Source organism: Herpailurus yagouaroundi, unplaced genomic scaffold, assembly GCF_014898765.1.
Source record: "Herpailurus yagouaroundi ecotype Mexico unplaced genomic scaffold, PumYag 213, whole genome shotgun sequence".
NCBI lineage: Eukaryota > Metazoa > Chordata > Mammalia > Carnivora > Felidae > Herpailurus > Herpailurus yagouaroundi.
The window spans coordinates 15304432-15320366 of record NW_024412444.1 but is presented as its reverse complement, the minus strand read 5'-3'; the positions used below and the strand labels follow the sequence as shown (position 1 = coordinate 15320366).

Here is a 15935-nt window from a genome sequence, read left to right as displayed (position 1 = left end):
CCCGCACCCGGCCAACAAAGCTGTCCAGAGGAAGGAGCAGAGCCCCCAGCACACGGGACCCATGCAGCCACAGGGAGCAGTTGTCTCCTTCTGTTTGAGCTTTCCCTGAGCTGAGGCTGGCTTCCTTTCCGGTCTGCAGACTCCCAAGATGCCCCAGGGCCAGCCCAACCCAGCCCACCTGTAAAAAGTCACAGGGCAGAGCAAGGATGGTAGGACCTGGAACAGATCCCAGGGCACATGCGATCTACTCCCCAAGCACCACCTGTTCTTGTCCCCACTGCTGGGGCTCTCATGCCTTTCCTAAGTTTTAACAACAACTTCCTCTAACTGAACTGTTAACTTCCTGAGAAGTGCCCCACTGGTTGGTTTCCAGTGGCGCTTATACTCATCAACTCCTGAAACCTTCATAGGAATCCTGGGGATCTGGCAGGACACACAGGACAGGGGAGCAAACTATGGCTCAGTCTGGCCTCTCAGTCAAGTGCCTTCACCATACCAAACTCCATCTTGGGCCTTTTCTCCTCCAGGCTGAGCACTCAAGATCGGTCAACAGCCCTTTCTCCATCCTGGCTATGATTCAGTTTGTCAATGTCCCTCTTAAAGCTGTATCATCTTCTTTTTGCAGATGGGCAATGGAGGTGCTGCAAGGGAGAGTCCTGCACATGGCTGAGGCTACACCAGGAGTTAGGTTAGAGGCTCCTGTGCAAGTAGCAGGCTCTCAGTCTATCCTGGTCAACGACATCAAGATGATTAACAAGATCAGACAATGACTCAAGCCTGCTGGGGGGCTCAAGAGTTGGAAGGACAAGGCCCTTTCCTAACCATCTCCCCTACAGAAGGGTCACCTTTCTACTCTTCTGCTTTGTGACTACATACACCCAAACATCCAAATAGATCACAACCTGTCCAGTTCTTAGAGAAAGATTCTGGGCGACTTCACGACTTCCTTCTGAAATCTAAATCTACACAGTCATCAAGGAAGGAGCCTTAAAAGAATCTTCCAGTCCAAATGTTCTTAAATACACACTAAACCTCTTGGCAAGGGACTCACCAGCCATCCACCCTGCTCTCTCAGAGGCAGGGGCAGGACAGGGGTGGCGGTGGTGGTGGGGGGGGGTGTGTGTTCCAGGCAGAGGGCAGCATGAGCAAAGGCATAGAAGCAGGAGGTAGCTGGTGGGGTTCAGGGCCACCAGCACAGCACTGGCTTGAGCAAGTCTGAGCCAGGAAGGTAGGAGATGGAGCCAGGATAGGGCAGGTGAGCCTCCTTTTCCACTCCATCTGCCAGGAGAGGCACAATTTGGGGATTCAGTCAGATTTCTTAGGGTGGGGGACTGTGTGGAAGGCACACTGCAGGGATGTGCTGGAACAACCTGTGGTCTTCAGGTCAAAGAGGTCAATGATGGTCAACAATGGCTTTGACCCTAAGCAGGTGGCATCACAGAGGAGCCCTTGTGTGTCCAGTTCCAGCAGAGATACTCCTTCAGGGCACGATGCCATCCTGCCAGGGACTGCTCCCTGCCAGGAGGCATAAAAGTACCAGAACACCAAGGACCAGAGTTCTGACGAGCAGAAAGCCAATGCGCAGGGCAACCGTAAGCAGGGAAAGCCCTAATGGTCAACTGACAGCTGTGTTAGAGCAACCACAGGCAGCACACAGAATATGGTCATTTGGGGGAACACAGAGCACAATGGGGGGTTGCTCCCTCCCCAAGCTAGAGGGAACATGACTGGTGGCAGAAAGCAAGACCAGCCTACAATTTCAGTGGACGGGTGGGTGATGTTTGTACTGGAATATCAGCCACTTACAGTGAACAAGGGTCCTCTTCAGTGAGATCTGCTAGGTACACATTTGCAAAGTGGATGAACAGCATTCCTATGGCTTGTTTGGAAGTGTCTAAAAACCTGCACAAAATAGGATCAGCACTTGTTACCACCCCAACAGGAGGGTAATATCCAATTTAGGGGAAATGAGAAGTCTGAAACAGGAAGAAAGCTAGCAGGGAGATCTCAACTTCCCCATTACTAGTCACCCCTTCCCCCGGCATCAGCACTAACTCAGGCTTGGCATCTCGGCTACCTTTTGAACCCTTCAATAACACTAAAAGGCCACTGATTTATAACATCATAAACACTGTATAAACCCCTAAAAGGCCACTGATGTATAACACATGTTTAAACATATATTTAAATTAGGTGTGTTTACTTTTTCATTTTTTGTTATTTCAAAATGCTCGACCATAGCTTCGCGATGAAGTCCAAGGTGCCTCTGTTTTAAAGAGCTCCCATTCAACCTCACTCAGAGCTAAATGCTGTGCAAGACTAACAAGACGCCCAAATCCAGCACTGCAGCTCAAACTCTAATGACTTCTGGCTGCTGCCATTTATGCCCTGGGCTAGCCTGGGGTGGACAGATATTTTCTGTAAAGGGCCAGAGAGTAAATATTTTAGGCTTTGCAGGCCACTGTTTGCAGCAACTGGTCAGGGGGGCCGCCCCCCGCCCCACCACTGCAGTGTGAGAGCAGCCGGAGAGCCCGCCATTCTTGCAACCCTTTATGAAAATGGACAGCGTGCCAGATTGGGCCTGTGGGCTGTAGTTTGTCAACTCTTGGGCTAGATGGCAGGGTGTTCGTTCTGGAGACACCATGTTGCCCCATCCATGAGGGGTCTTTAGTTTCTCCCCTGCCATGAACACCTGGAAACCACAGGTAGTCTTTGGATTGCAGTCAATCTCCTGGTCTCCCAGGCTGGGCATCCAGGGTTGGGCTAGGCCACTGAAGGGGGTGGTGAGGGGCACACAGGCATGGACCATCAGCCTTGGGGTCTTAGGGCTGAATGGACTTTGGAGATTATCCAGACCAACCCCATGACTGAAGCTTAAAAATCATTTCCTGAAATAATGGCAAAGTAGAAATCCCCCTCCAAAGGACAATGTGTGCCCCACAGAGTGCCCCAGCTCCAGACCCTCCCCAGGTCCCCCAGCCCAAGCTAGATACCCAGATTCAAGAGAAACCGACCGGGGAAAATAAAAACAAGAATGATCAACATTCACAAATAATGCACTGCAGATCAATAAGGAGATGCTTAAAATGTTGTAAAGGGCCTTTATCACAGTGATTTATCTGACGTCTTCTCCGGAGGGGAAAATGGCTATTTTGTTAGCACACCTGCAAGCCTAACACAGCCCAAGAAAGTCAGCTTCTTGTGGACATGTTGTTCCGAAGAACTGGCTGTCACCTTATTTTCTGGAGTTTTGTCTTTGGAAGCTGTGTCTGAAGCTTTACCCTCCTTTTATGAAGGAAAAACTGCTACCACAGGGTCATCCTAGGACTAGGAAAGACTAGTTTTGGGGAGAGAAGCATATACATGGTATATCTGAGTAATCTCTAAATATAGATAATGTTCTGCTCATACACACAGACTACAGAATCTGAGGATTTATCACAATCTAACACCAGGGAGACATAATTAAAGGGACTTGCAGCACACAGTGATATATCTGTCTGATCCTCCGTTTTCTAAAACTGGCCAGCAGTGTGATGATAGAATAAAGGCAAAGCTCAATGTTATCTGGAGAAATAGAAATCTTTCATATTATTCGTAGTTCCTAATGATTGATTCAACTAAGGGATCCTAACACTTTATGTTCTGGAGAACCGCTCACATTGCCCCCTGCCCTCCCTGCAAATAAACCCCAAATAGCCCATGGCATTCTAGGAAGGTGTTAATATTTAAATACGCACCATATCCTCCACGGCCGTCTCTCATGCTTTGGCTCTCTGAAGCGCTTGACTGGAAGAAAACACACACCATTCAGCGGCTTTCCACAGCGACAACGAAGCAAAATGCATTCAACAAGTGGGGTTATCAGTACACTCGGGGTTGACACTACTAAGTTAAGGTACTTGTTCTTTTAACATGTGCCAATGCACAATAAGCTGTGAAGGTCACAGAGGCCCCAGGCCCTGCACTGGCTGCTGACCAGTACAGACTCTTCAGAACTGGACACTTATGAAGAAAGACTCCTCACAATGTGTGGGAAACTGTGTTTTCTTCTCTTTTGTGATGAGGTTCTCTCAGGGCCTGGAAACCACAAAGTGGAATGCAGCTACCTCCAACTTCAGAATTTGCTCTACATGATGACAAATCCATTCATCCACCCATCTAGTGGCTGGGCCACTAGCCAGGCACTGAGACAAAGGCGAAGGCAGCTGTCCAGCAGGAGGGCAGGCACGCAACCATATAGTGAGGCAAGTGCTAGAGAAGAGGTATGTCTGAGGCAGAGTGAGGGCATGAGGGAAGGATGACCACGTCTGCCTGCCTGGGAGGGCCTTGGTCAGGAGATACTTCACTGGTGCGAGGCGGCCAACCCAGGTCCTGAAAGTTAGCAAAGTTGAGCGAATGGACCAGGGAGGGGACAGAGCACACACCATGAGCTCATAGGTGCAGGGACATAACACGGCAGACAAATGGAGCAGAAGCCACATGACGCAGGGTCTTGAATGCCAGGCTAAGGAACCTGGAATGAATTCATAGGGAAGGAAAAGCCAGGGCAGAGTGCTAAGCAGAGTCAAAGACATAGTTGGGATCGTGTTTTAGAAACATGGTTCTGAATCATGTAGATGGTGGGTTTCTGGGGCTGGAGAAAATGCTGGCTGAGCCCTAGCACCAGGCGGGGGTGCTCCTGGCTACAGAACAGCCAGCGGGGTGGGGCGCTCCTTCACCAGCAGGTCGACCTCAAAAGGCAAAGGACCGCCCAAACTGGCACTTTCACCTTGGGTCTGCAGACTGTCTCCACGGGTCTATCCCGACACAAACACCGAAAGTGCTGCATGTGTGATGTCGCCCCTCACAAAAGTACCAAGGAAGAAACACCACAATGCAAGCCTATGGAGGGTCCTCGTTACTAAGGCAGTGGGTGAAAACCAACAGCAGAGCTCCGAGTTGCCAATGAGCATGCAGGAGGAGGACACAGGGAGGGAGAGCTTGGTGCCCGAATCAACCGACCCTGCTACTTTAAATGAAAACAGGCAGTCTGCAGTCTGCAACGCAAGGACTACCTGTACACAGAAACAAAACAGGTATGGTGTTCAGAGAGACATTTTGATAGACCAACAAGCAGGAGGAACTGTAAGGACGTCTGTCACTCTGCTGATACATCACAGATCCCCAAATGTCAACAACATCAAAGAATCTGGAGGTGGGGCCAGGAGGTTCTGCTGGCCCAAAAGGTTCTCAAAGGCAGGGGTCTCCTCCCCACAAGAACCCAAGTCTCACTGAGGGCCTGGGTGCTGGGGGATGGAGACGCAGAGGAAACTGGGCCAGGAGAAAACAATCTGGAGGGAAAGCCCCCAGTCAGGACCAGGGCCACTTCATGGGCGTTTGTGCTTCTGCCTGAGGGGCCTCTGTCCTCATCAGTATAAAATAAACATGTCCTGAGGGGCAGCACCTTCTCATTCTGAGGAGACACATGCTCAAGTACCAGGATGGCTGCAACTCACTGGCAGTTAGTTTAGGGAAAAAATTACACCTTATATAATCATATAAAGTAACTACATATTACACAGGGTGTAATTATAACACATTGTAATAAACACAATCTCAGTAATTATGTAATAAACCTATTATTTATATTAATATGACACATAACATATGAACGGAGGTAAATGTGGTGTCATGGGAAAAATTGTATCCTCACTCCCTGAATTCACGCTGGGGGAGTTCCTAACCCGCAGTACCTCAGAATGTGGCTGTAGTTAGAGAGAAAGTCTTAAAAGAGGGAATTAAGGTAAAAGGAGGTAATACGGGTGGGTCCTATTCCAACATGACTGGTGTCCTTTTACAGAGAGATTAGGACCCACACAGACTGAGGGGCGATCCTGTGAGGTGCCATCTGCGAGCCAGGGAGAAAGGACTTGGAAGAATCCGATCCTGCCCACATCTTGACCTGGCACTTCCAGCCTCCAGACCTGTGAGAAGAGAAATTTCTGGTGTCCAAGCCCTCCAGTCTGTGGTACTTTATGGCAGCCCTAGCACACTAACACGTGTGGCAACACAGTAGTTGGAGAACCCAGAGGAAGGCTATTTGAGTATTCACTAAATTACTATTTAGATTTTTCTGTAGGTTGAACATTCAAAAACAATTGTTTTATGTTTATTTGAGAAAGAGAGAGAGAAAGAGAAGGAATGAACAGGGGAGGGGCAGAGAGAAAGGGAGACAGAGGATCTGAAGCAGGCTCCATGCTGACAGCACAGAGCCTGAAGCGGGGCTCAAACGAACCGTGAGATCATGAGTTGAGCCGAAGTCAGATGCTTGACTGACTGAGCCACCCAGGCGCCCCAACATTTTGAAATAAAAAGTTGAGAGGAAAACATACTGTAAAAGCATACACCAGGACAAACATTTCATCTGGCAATAACAATCAAAATTTTAAGTGCCCAGACCCCTTTAACCTTCAATGCACTGCCAGATGTGTGTTCTACAGGCACAACATGTGCCAAGATATACAGGGATCTTCACTGTAATATTGTCCTAACAAGTACCCGGAAAGACACCAATGTTTGCCAGTGTGCGGCTGGGTATATACGTCACGGTACTACGCAACATTAGGCTGTCACTGAAAACAACAAGGTAATCTGCATGGACTCATGTGGAAAGATTTCCAAATTATATTAATAAATTGCAGAAAAATATGCCTACCACCATTCTGTTCATACCCTTTTTATTTTTTTAGCCTTTAAAAAAGATTTTATTTTTATTTTAAGAGGGTAGCTTTTTTTTTCTTTTACTTTATTTTTGAGAGAGAGAGAGAGAGAGAGAGAGAGAGAGAGAGAATCCCAAGCAGGCTCTATGCCATCAGCATAGAGCCTGATTTGTGGGACTTGATCTCACAAAACCTAAGAACATCACCTGAGCCGAAATCAGGAGTCAGATGCTCAACTGACTGAGCCACTTAGGTATCCCTAAAGATTTTAAGTAATCCTTACACCCAATGTGGGGCTTGAAACTCAAAACCCGAGATCAAGAGTTGCATGCTCTACTGAGCCAGCCACGTGCCCATGTTTATACCCATTTTTTTAATTAAAAAAATGTTCTTAATGTTTACTTATTTTTGAGAGAGACAGAGAGAAAGATGGGGGGGAGGGGCAGAGAGAGAGGGAGACACAGAATCCGAAGCAGGCTCCAGGCTCTGAGCTGTCAGCACAGAGCCTGACATGGGGCTTGAACTCGTGAACTGCGAGACCATGACCTGAGCCAACGTTAGATGTTTAACCAACTGAGCCACCCAGGCACTCCTGTTCATATCCATTTTTAAAGGATATATATTTATGTTGGTGTTATGCATGTGTTTTTTCCCTAGAAGGGTACATGGCTATTAACAAGAGCTGCCTTTGGTGAAAGGAATTATAGATCAGGGGAGTAGACTTTCTACATCATTCTGAATGGTTTAAAACATTCTTCTAATCTCACATTGTTTTTATTTCAATGAATTAAAAATAAACCCTTCAGACACCTGTGCTAATACAGCAAAGCGGGACATGGGGAGACGTGGTGTGGGTCATGGGGGCCTATGGGACAAGAAGAAAGAAGAATGTGTGTGCGTGCTGATCATGCTCGCAGGTAGGGGTGCAGCCTCACATAGGAGCACCTCAGACAGAATTCAGAACCCACTCGTGATTCTCCAGAACCTGCCTTCTTCCTCTCCATCTGCCATCCCCTCCCCCCTAGAACATTTCAGAGTCTAAAATCTTTTTATTTTTTAATTAAAGGCAGAAGAAACATTAAAAGAACTCCTCCAGATCTAATGTGGCAGGAAAACTCTGGAAGCTGCTCTGCCACGCAGTCATGCTGTACTGCGGGGCCTGCGGTGTGACAGGCCCCATTCAGCAGCAGATGAAATAGACACAATTCTTGCACTTCTCGCATTCTCCGGGCAGGGAGAGGGGAGAGGATATGTGGAGAGTGGCAGGATGGCGACTTGACACCAAAGCGGGAAAGGACAGTGGGCTGGAAATGGGTTGGCAGATTGCAGATCAGGAGGTCTGGAAGGTGAGCCAATGTCCAAAGAAAGGCAGGGGTGAGTCATAGGTGTCTGCGGAAGAGCCCTCAGGTGGAGGGCTGGGGCCAGCGAGCGGCAGGAATGTGGGCATGAGGTCAGATAGCCCAGGCCTCATGGCCAGGGTAACCTGGGGGTGGCCAAGGGCAGGGGGCTGTGGTCTACTGTTGCTGTGCTGAGAGCGGCCTGAGGGCACCAAGGCAGGAGCGGAGAGGCAGATTAGGCCACTACAATAACCCTGGGTGACTGGGTGCTCGGCCTGGGTGGTGGAGGAGAGCGCGACCAGAGGTGGGAGCTGCAGGGTACCTTCCGCAGTGAACCTACAGGATTTGCCGACAAGGTGGATGCGGGTATGCTGGGGGCTGACACAGTTCTGCCCATTTCTGGTTTTGTTTTGCTGGTGGTGGTTGGGTGGGGAGGGGGGGTGTTGGGGAGTTTGTGGGAACCTGGAAGACACGAGACTTCTGTGCACGAGAAATGAGCTGCCCCCGAGTCCCTCATGGACAGTGAGCCAGGCACCAGTCCCATGGAAACACGGCCGTTCCCTGCAGGACCCTGGAAGCTGCTCCCTGGGAAGCCATGAACAACAAGGCTTGAGCAGAGAGTGGTTCAGACAGAGCCACAGGACAGATGAGTTTTGCTCAATTATTGGTGCTTCTATAGGATGCAGAGAACTGAGATGGGGACAGAAGCCAAAGCACAGCACAAGCCACCCTAACACTCACCACACAGCCTGGGGCAAGAGGCTGGGAAGGACAGCACAACTCCAGGGTAGGTCAGGTCCTTGAAGGCGGGACACCAGAATCTCAGGCTGACAGCCTCAAAGAGCCCCCAGTAGGAAAAGAAAGGAGCAGAGTGAGGGGTGGAGCAGGGACAGGAGAGGGACTGTCGGGGTGTGCAGTACTCAGTGGTCCCTGAAACCTGGCACACAGACCCCATTCCACTCCTTTGACAACACTGTGCACCACCATCTCCAGGCTGTGGTGGGGCCCTAAGCAGGTGCTCTGCATTTACGCACACGTGTCCTGAAGATAGGCATGGGGTCCTGTCACCTCTGAAAAGGAGTAGTGGCCAAGAGCCAGACAGATATGGCTTGGAGTTCTGTCTTTGCTACTATGTAGCCAACTGACTGTGTGTAAAAAAAAGGGGGGGGGCTGCCAGGTTGGTGTCAGGATTACATGAGAACAAACAGGTGGAAGATGCTGGCACAGACACATGCTCAGGAAAGCGATCTGCCCTCAGGGGTCCCTGCCCTGGCCCTGCTTTCCCATTCCTCCTCTTGGTGTCTACTCTCCTCAGGCCTGGGGCTGAACCACCCCGTCTTAGTCTCTGGGTCCCTGAGAAGCATGCGACCTTGGGTCTGCCATCTGCAACATGACCTCTCTACAGAGGCCTAAATGCTAGGAGGGTCCCAGGGTTCCCCAACCCTGTTATCCTCCCTGGGCTGACTCCCCAGTGCTCTGAGTGCTCTTCTGTGTCTCTCTTCTGCCTCTCCATGGTCTGTCCTCCCGCCACAGGCTCCCCTTCTAACCAGGATTTCCGAGGTGAGGGCTCTCCAGCCTCCTCCCCCCGCCAGCCCTCGCTCCCTGGCTTCACAGAATGGATGCATCCTCTGCGTGGGGACTCCTTATCTTCCTCTCCGACTCAACTGTCAATCGCCCCTGACAATTGTGCAACTCAAGTCTTCTGGATGTGTCCTTTTCCCCATTTCTACCACCAAAGTAGTCGGGGCCTCATGACTGCTTTCCTGTGCTAAGCAGACTGCCTCCTAACAGGGCTCCCTGCCCCTGGCTCTCTGACCACCCCACCCACCTGTGCTTCGCTCCACTACACTGAGCACCAACTGTGCCCGGGACATATCACTGGATAATACAGCCGGGTCCCTGCCCTCAGGCAACTTTCCAGCCGTAACAGTGCACATCATTGTTGACTTGCCTGAAACACCGCTCCCTTCTTTCCTAATCTTACACATTTTTTTAATTTGGGGGAGAGCACGTGTGCCTGCACATGGGATAGGGGCAGAGGGAAGGCGGGAGAGGGAGGGGGAGAGAGAGGATGGGACGGCGAGGGAGAGGGAGAGAGAATCTTAAGCAGACTCTCAGTGCGAGCCTGATAGGTGCCTAGATTGTAACCTAGGCCGAAATCCAAGAGTCAGATGTGCAAACTACTGAGCTGCCCAGGTGCCCCTCTTACCCATTTTTGAATTAAAATACATCTTTTGGAAGAGATGAACATATACAAACTTCAGAGTACATTCTTTTGGCTAATATTTGGATGGTATATCCTTTTTAATGTCTGTTTTTTCAACATTATATTTAAGGTGGGTCTACTGTAAACAGCATATGGGTGAGCTTTCCCCTATAAATCTGGCTGACAATTGTAGTGGGTTGAATAGTTGTCTCCAAAAAGATGTCCAAATCCTGACCCCCCACCCATACCTGTGAATGTGACCTTACTTGGAAAAAGGGTCGTTACAGGTGATTAGGATACAGAACTTGAGATAAGATCATCCTGGATAAATGAGGTGGGCCCTAAATCTAATTACCAGTGTCCTTGAGAGACAGTAGAAGGCAAGGGGAAAGGAGAAGTCCTTGTAAAGGCAAAGACAGAGGCTGGAGCGTTGCAGCCACACCCCTGAAGAGGAACCCCTGAAGAGGAGGAGATGGGGAAGGATTCACCCCCAGACTCACTGGAGGGAGTGTGGCCCTGCCAACAGCTTGATTCTGGGCTTTGAGCTTCCAGAAAGGAGAGAATTTCGGTTGTGTTAAGCAAAGAAGTTTGTGATTATTTGTATGGCACCTCTAGTAAACTAATAAAGGCATTTTTTTTTCTCCTAAAAAAAAAATCTGAAGAGTACAAACACACTCAGTGAGAAGTCTTCCTTCTGTCTGAAATCCCAGGCCATGTTTCCCTTCTCAGAGCCAACCACTGTCACCCAGATCTTGCACAGACTTCCAGAGACATGCCACATGAGACCAAAGATGGACAGATGTCTCTTTTCAGAGACAGACACCCACATACTTTACACACTGTGGGACCTTGCTGCTCTCATTGAGATTTCACCTCCTGTACACGCAGCTCTGCCTCTTTTGTCAGAGGCTCTGTGGTCTGCCATGGCGTGGCCGTGCACCACCCAGTGAATGTCCTTGCCACGTACCGGCCATGCCCGTGTGGGTGAATGTCTAGTGGCGGACTCGCCGCGTCAAAGGTCACGTACATGCAGTTGATTCTGTCACACCGCTCTCCAGGGGGTGCGGCAATTCCCACGACTTCCCGTTTCCCCACATCCCCGCTGGCAGGGAGCAGGAGCAAACCTTGCCAATCTGATCACCGGACAGGCTGCCTCCTCCGCATGGCTTCAGTGTGTACTAACCGGGTCATGTGGGTGCCCAGATGCCCGCAGGGCTCGCTGCTGCCCAGCACCTCCGGTGGGGCTGGCAAGGCCCCCACCTGGCCCCTTCTCTCACACGTGCTCTCGGCTCACGCCCTCCCTTGAGGGGGCAAGGCACAGCGATCACTCCTATAGAAGTTCTGCGTACCCCACTTCGCTCTCCCTTTCAGAGCCTTGCCGGTGGTGCTCCCATAGCCTTGCTGCATGACAGAGGATAGCTGAGATTCACATACAGGTGTTTTCTTTCATGTCACAAGGAGGAAGACATAAGAGGTGGTGTTAAAAATCACAGGGCTTGACGGGGGCACCCGGCTGGCTCAGTTGGTGGAGCATGTGACTCTTGATCTCGGGGGTTCCGAGTTTGAGCCCCATGATGGGTACTGGAGATTGCTTAAAAATAAAACATTTAAAAAAAATCACAGGGTTTGGAAGGGGAACAATTACCATGTAGTCCTATTTAGAAACTGAGTCATGGGGCGCCTGGGTGGCGCAGTCGGTTAAGCGTCCGACTTCAACCAGGTCACGATCTCACGGTCTGTGAGTTCGAGCCCCGCGTCGGGCTCTGGGCTGATGGCTCAGAGCCTGGAGCCTGTTTCCGATTCTGTGTCTCCCTCTCTCTCTGCCCCTCGCCCGTTCATGCTCTGTCTCTCTCTGTCCCAAAAATAAATAAACGTTGAAAAAAAAAATTAAAAAAAAAAAAAAAAGAAACTGAGTCATAAAAAGCACAACTGTTTTGAAATTAAACCACACAATTAAGAGAGCCATTTGGTCAATGTCAGGCACAGCCTGAGAGAAACAGAGTTGCCAGGAATGGAAGAGACAGTAAGAAGCTGCTTAGCTACCAGGTGGAGAGAAAGAAAGGTTATGGTCGAATGGAGGTGGGGTTAACAGGGATTTTGCAGACTCAGTTACTGGGTAGTGGCAGTCCGTTGCACCTCTCCTGATCTGAGGACATTTCCCAAACCAGCACGTGGAGGGAAGACTGCCACCCTGCCCTGTGGATACAGCACAGGAAGAGACTCCTGAACCCGGCAGTGCTCTTGGCACAGCGCTACCCTCTGCTGTGAAAATCCACGGAGGCAATCCGATTACATACGGAATATAAATGTGTGGAATGTTCATGTTCTTGCGCCCAAAGCATAATCTTAAAGCAGGGGGGTGATCACAGACCACACTGTGGCCACATTAGCTTCTATTTCAAAATGTGACACAACAGAAGCCAACTTGGATGGCTCTGCCCCACATGCTACAGGGAATCACAGACGCATGCTCTTCCCTGGGGCCAGGAAACCACAGGTCCTTTCATGACATCATGGGTCTAGGGATGTGAGAAGGTTTCCCACCCCACGGGAAGCTCCAGAGACCATGAGCTCATGCCAGAAGTTGATGTGCTTTCTTGCTTTCTTCTTTCTTTTCTTGCTTTCTTCCAATGGGCTGGAGCCAAAAAAATCCCTCGCACTTTTGGAGCTTTCTGTCCACTGACACACTGCTGACCTGGACGTGATGGCCTCTTTTTTCAAGGTGTACCACAGGTCAGTGTCCCATCCAAGACAGGCTTCCATCGAGGGCAACAGACTGTTCACCACGGCGAATGGCAAACAGCCCCAGGCCCCACTCAACAGCAAGTCCGCAGCAAAACAGCTGCCATTAATGCCAGCAAGGGACTGGTTCATAAAGTAGGCAGTTTGGACTCTCAGTCAGAGTCAGAAGGGTCTTTGAGGGCCCATCACCTCCAGTGTAAAGAGCGGAGAAAATGAAGGGGAAGGGGTGATCCCTCCAGGATCACCGCATAGTTACTAGTGGACCTGGGATGAAGTACAAGCCACCTGAGCCAACCTCTTCCTCCAACTGGCCCTGGCTGGGCCAGAGACCTCAAGCCACACTTTGCTGGTTCAGTAAACCCAGTACCCCAGTGCTCAGAAAGGAAAGAAACTGTTCTGGGTGGTGGTGAGCAAATCCACTCTCACTAGCAGAACCAGCAATCAAGGAAAATGTTTCCGCACTTTCCCTACATTATAAACAGCCAAGCCCTATTCCAAACCTCCTAATGCCCGCAGTGGTAGGAAAACCCCAGAGGTACCAGTTCCTTTAGGGCAGGACAAAGTCCCAGAAAGTCACTGAGGCAGACTGCTGGTTGCCTCCCCAAAACCTACATACCCCTTTCCTCCCTTCCTTCCTAAGGCTTCAGCTACACAGCTGACAGACCACATTCCCAGCTGGGGGAATGACCTTGCAGCTGGCGGTGACCACAGGACTAAGTCCTAGCCTAGGAGAGTGTTAAACACAGGGTGATTACTTTTCAAGGAGAAATGAAGGGACCACTGATTCTTACAGCAAGGAACTAAAGGCAGCCATGTTGGGGTTGCCTTGAAATCTAGTCCCTGCTTTATGAAAAATGTTGTCATTTTAAGCAAGTCACTTTTCTGGGTCTCAGTTTCCTCAACTGTCTACTTAAGAGGGTCAATGTGGGGAGAAAAGCATCTGTAGCTGTGGCCACCATCACTGGCTACTTATGACAGGTACTTTACACATCATTATTTCTAACCTTTATGACAACCCTGAAAGGTATCATTCTCATTTTACGGGTAAGGCCAAAAATGGCACAGGCAAGGTCTGTCTACATGCATGGCCCTCTGACTGCAAAGCCCATATCTCCACTGTCTCGAGGAAGCCTAATACAAGGCAACAAAGATTCTCACATGAATGAGCCATAAGGGTAGAAGGGGCATTGCCTTGGTGCCCAGGAGGCTTCCTGAGACCAAGGCCCATCTCCATCACCTCAACAGGGAGGCCTCCTGACCCCAGTCTTCTTCCCTTAAACCCGCCCTCACATGAGCTAGAGTGAACTGAGCATGACACCCCCTTGGTCAAGCCGTTCAGTGTGTGTCCCACCTCCCCTTCCTCAGGGAACACGACTCAGGCTATTTGGGCTCACAAACTGGGCCATCCCCAGGGCGTGGCACCTTCCTTGGTGCTGTCACTCACACAGTCACTTTGGCTTGGGAGGGCCCTCACATTTCTTCTCCCAGATAACGCTTAGGCATCCTTCCACATTTAGGTCTGGCAGCTCTCAGACTTTCCTGCTTTGCAGCGGAGCTAAGCATCCATCCACATGGCTCCCCAGAGTCTCCTATGCGTACTACACATACCTCTGTACTGGCATTTCCCATGCAATATTGAGGATCTGTCTGTCTCTCCCAGCAGACAATTAGATTAAGGAAGCAGGTAGGGACCTTGTCTTATTCATGCTTATAACCTTGGCACCTGGCCCTGTACCTGGAAGGAAGCAGACACTTAACTACTAACCAGAACAAACAGAGCAGAACATACTGGAAGAATGCTCAAGTCAAAAGAGGCAATAGCTTAGTGCGGGGGATGCAACCTTTGGTCCAAAATCTTGCTGCAACACTTACTGCGGGGCCAGGGGAAGTTGTTTAACCTCTCTGGGCCTTAATCTGCCCCTTTGTAAAATGGAAGAAGTTATAGTACCCACTTCTTACAGGTATGAGTAAGACAATATATCAGAGTACTTAGAAAGTACTGTGCACATTTTAGCAGGGAGTAGCAGTGCCGTTATTGCTGGAGAAAGAGTCCGTCCTCAGGCACAAAGCCCAGTGGCAGAGAGCAGGAAAGCACACATCAGAGTATAACCTGTGCATCCCCATAGTCTTTCTCTTTCCTTTTCTGTTACAAATCACTGTAACAAGTTTGGAAACTTAAGAGAAGTTATCTAAAATGTAACCATGGGATACAACCAAGCCCGCGGGTTGTTACAACACGTTACTTCTGGTTCCAAAGCTCCTTCTGGCCTATATGTCCCAGGAGGGAGTAGTACAAAGCCCCGTCAGGCTGTGCTCTGTTCCCTGGTCTGTCAGCCTCTATCAGCCCCAAAGGTTGATCACTCAGCATTCTCTAGGTGCGGCGGCTCTCTGAGGTGAGCACACAAGAACAGTGACAGGCATGACTCAGGCAGGGCAGCATGGCACGCTCCAGGCTGCAGCACGGGGTAGGGGTGGGGGGTGGGGGGTGCAGGCACCAGTCTTGTCCTCCCGCCTTGCAGGGCAGGACCCAGGGGAGGTGTAGAAATGCTTAAGGCCTGGCAAGACAGGGGCTCAAAACTAACTGCGAAGGTTCAGAAGACCACTGTCTGGACAGGGCTGGTTCCTGTCCTACCTTGCACTACTCTCAGCTGCTGAGAGGAGACGCGCTGGGAAATCAAGTCGGGGCACTGAAGAATTTCTTCTATCATTAGAGTCAGGAAAAAACTAGAACCAATGTGGCACTGATTCAAGAAACACCACGAGACACGACCCCTGTCACCAGAATGTGATCCAGGAGGAGGAGCAGGTCAGAGCCCATGCGGGCTAGATGATGGACACCCCAGAATTCAGCACCTTTCAGCACTCCTGCACACTCTAGCCTTCCTGGTCTATGTAACCACCGGCCCCTCGCTTGGGCCTGTCAGTCAAGACAGAGTGCTGCCGGCCCGG

General features: G+C 50.2%; 1 protein-coding gene across 1 annotated transcript in view; it reads right to left on the bottom strand.

Annotated features, from left to right (window-relative positions):
- Positions 1 to 15935, bottom strand: part of STIMATE (STIM activating enhancer) — a 54283-nt gene that overhangs the window by 14046 nt on the left and 24302 nt on the right. The window contains exons 3-4 of the mRNA XM_040454820.1: positions 3741 to 3789; positions 1807 to 1902 (exon numbers count right to left, since the gene is read on the bottom strand). Coding sequence (XP_040310754.1) covers positions 1807 to 1902; positions 3741 to 3789 — 145 coding nt within the window. The remainder of the gene's footprint in view (positions 1 to 1806; positions 1903 to 3740; positions 3790 to 15935) is intronic.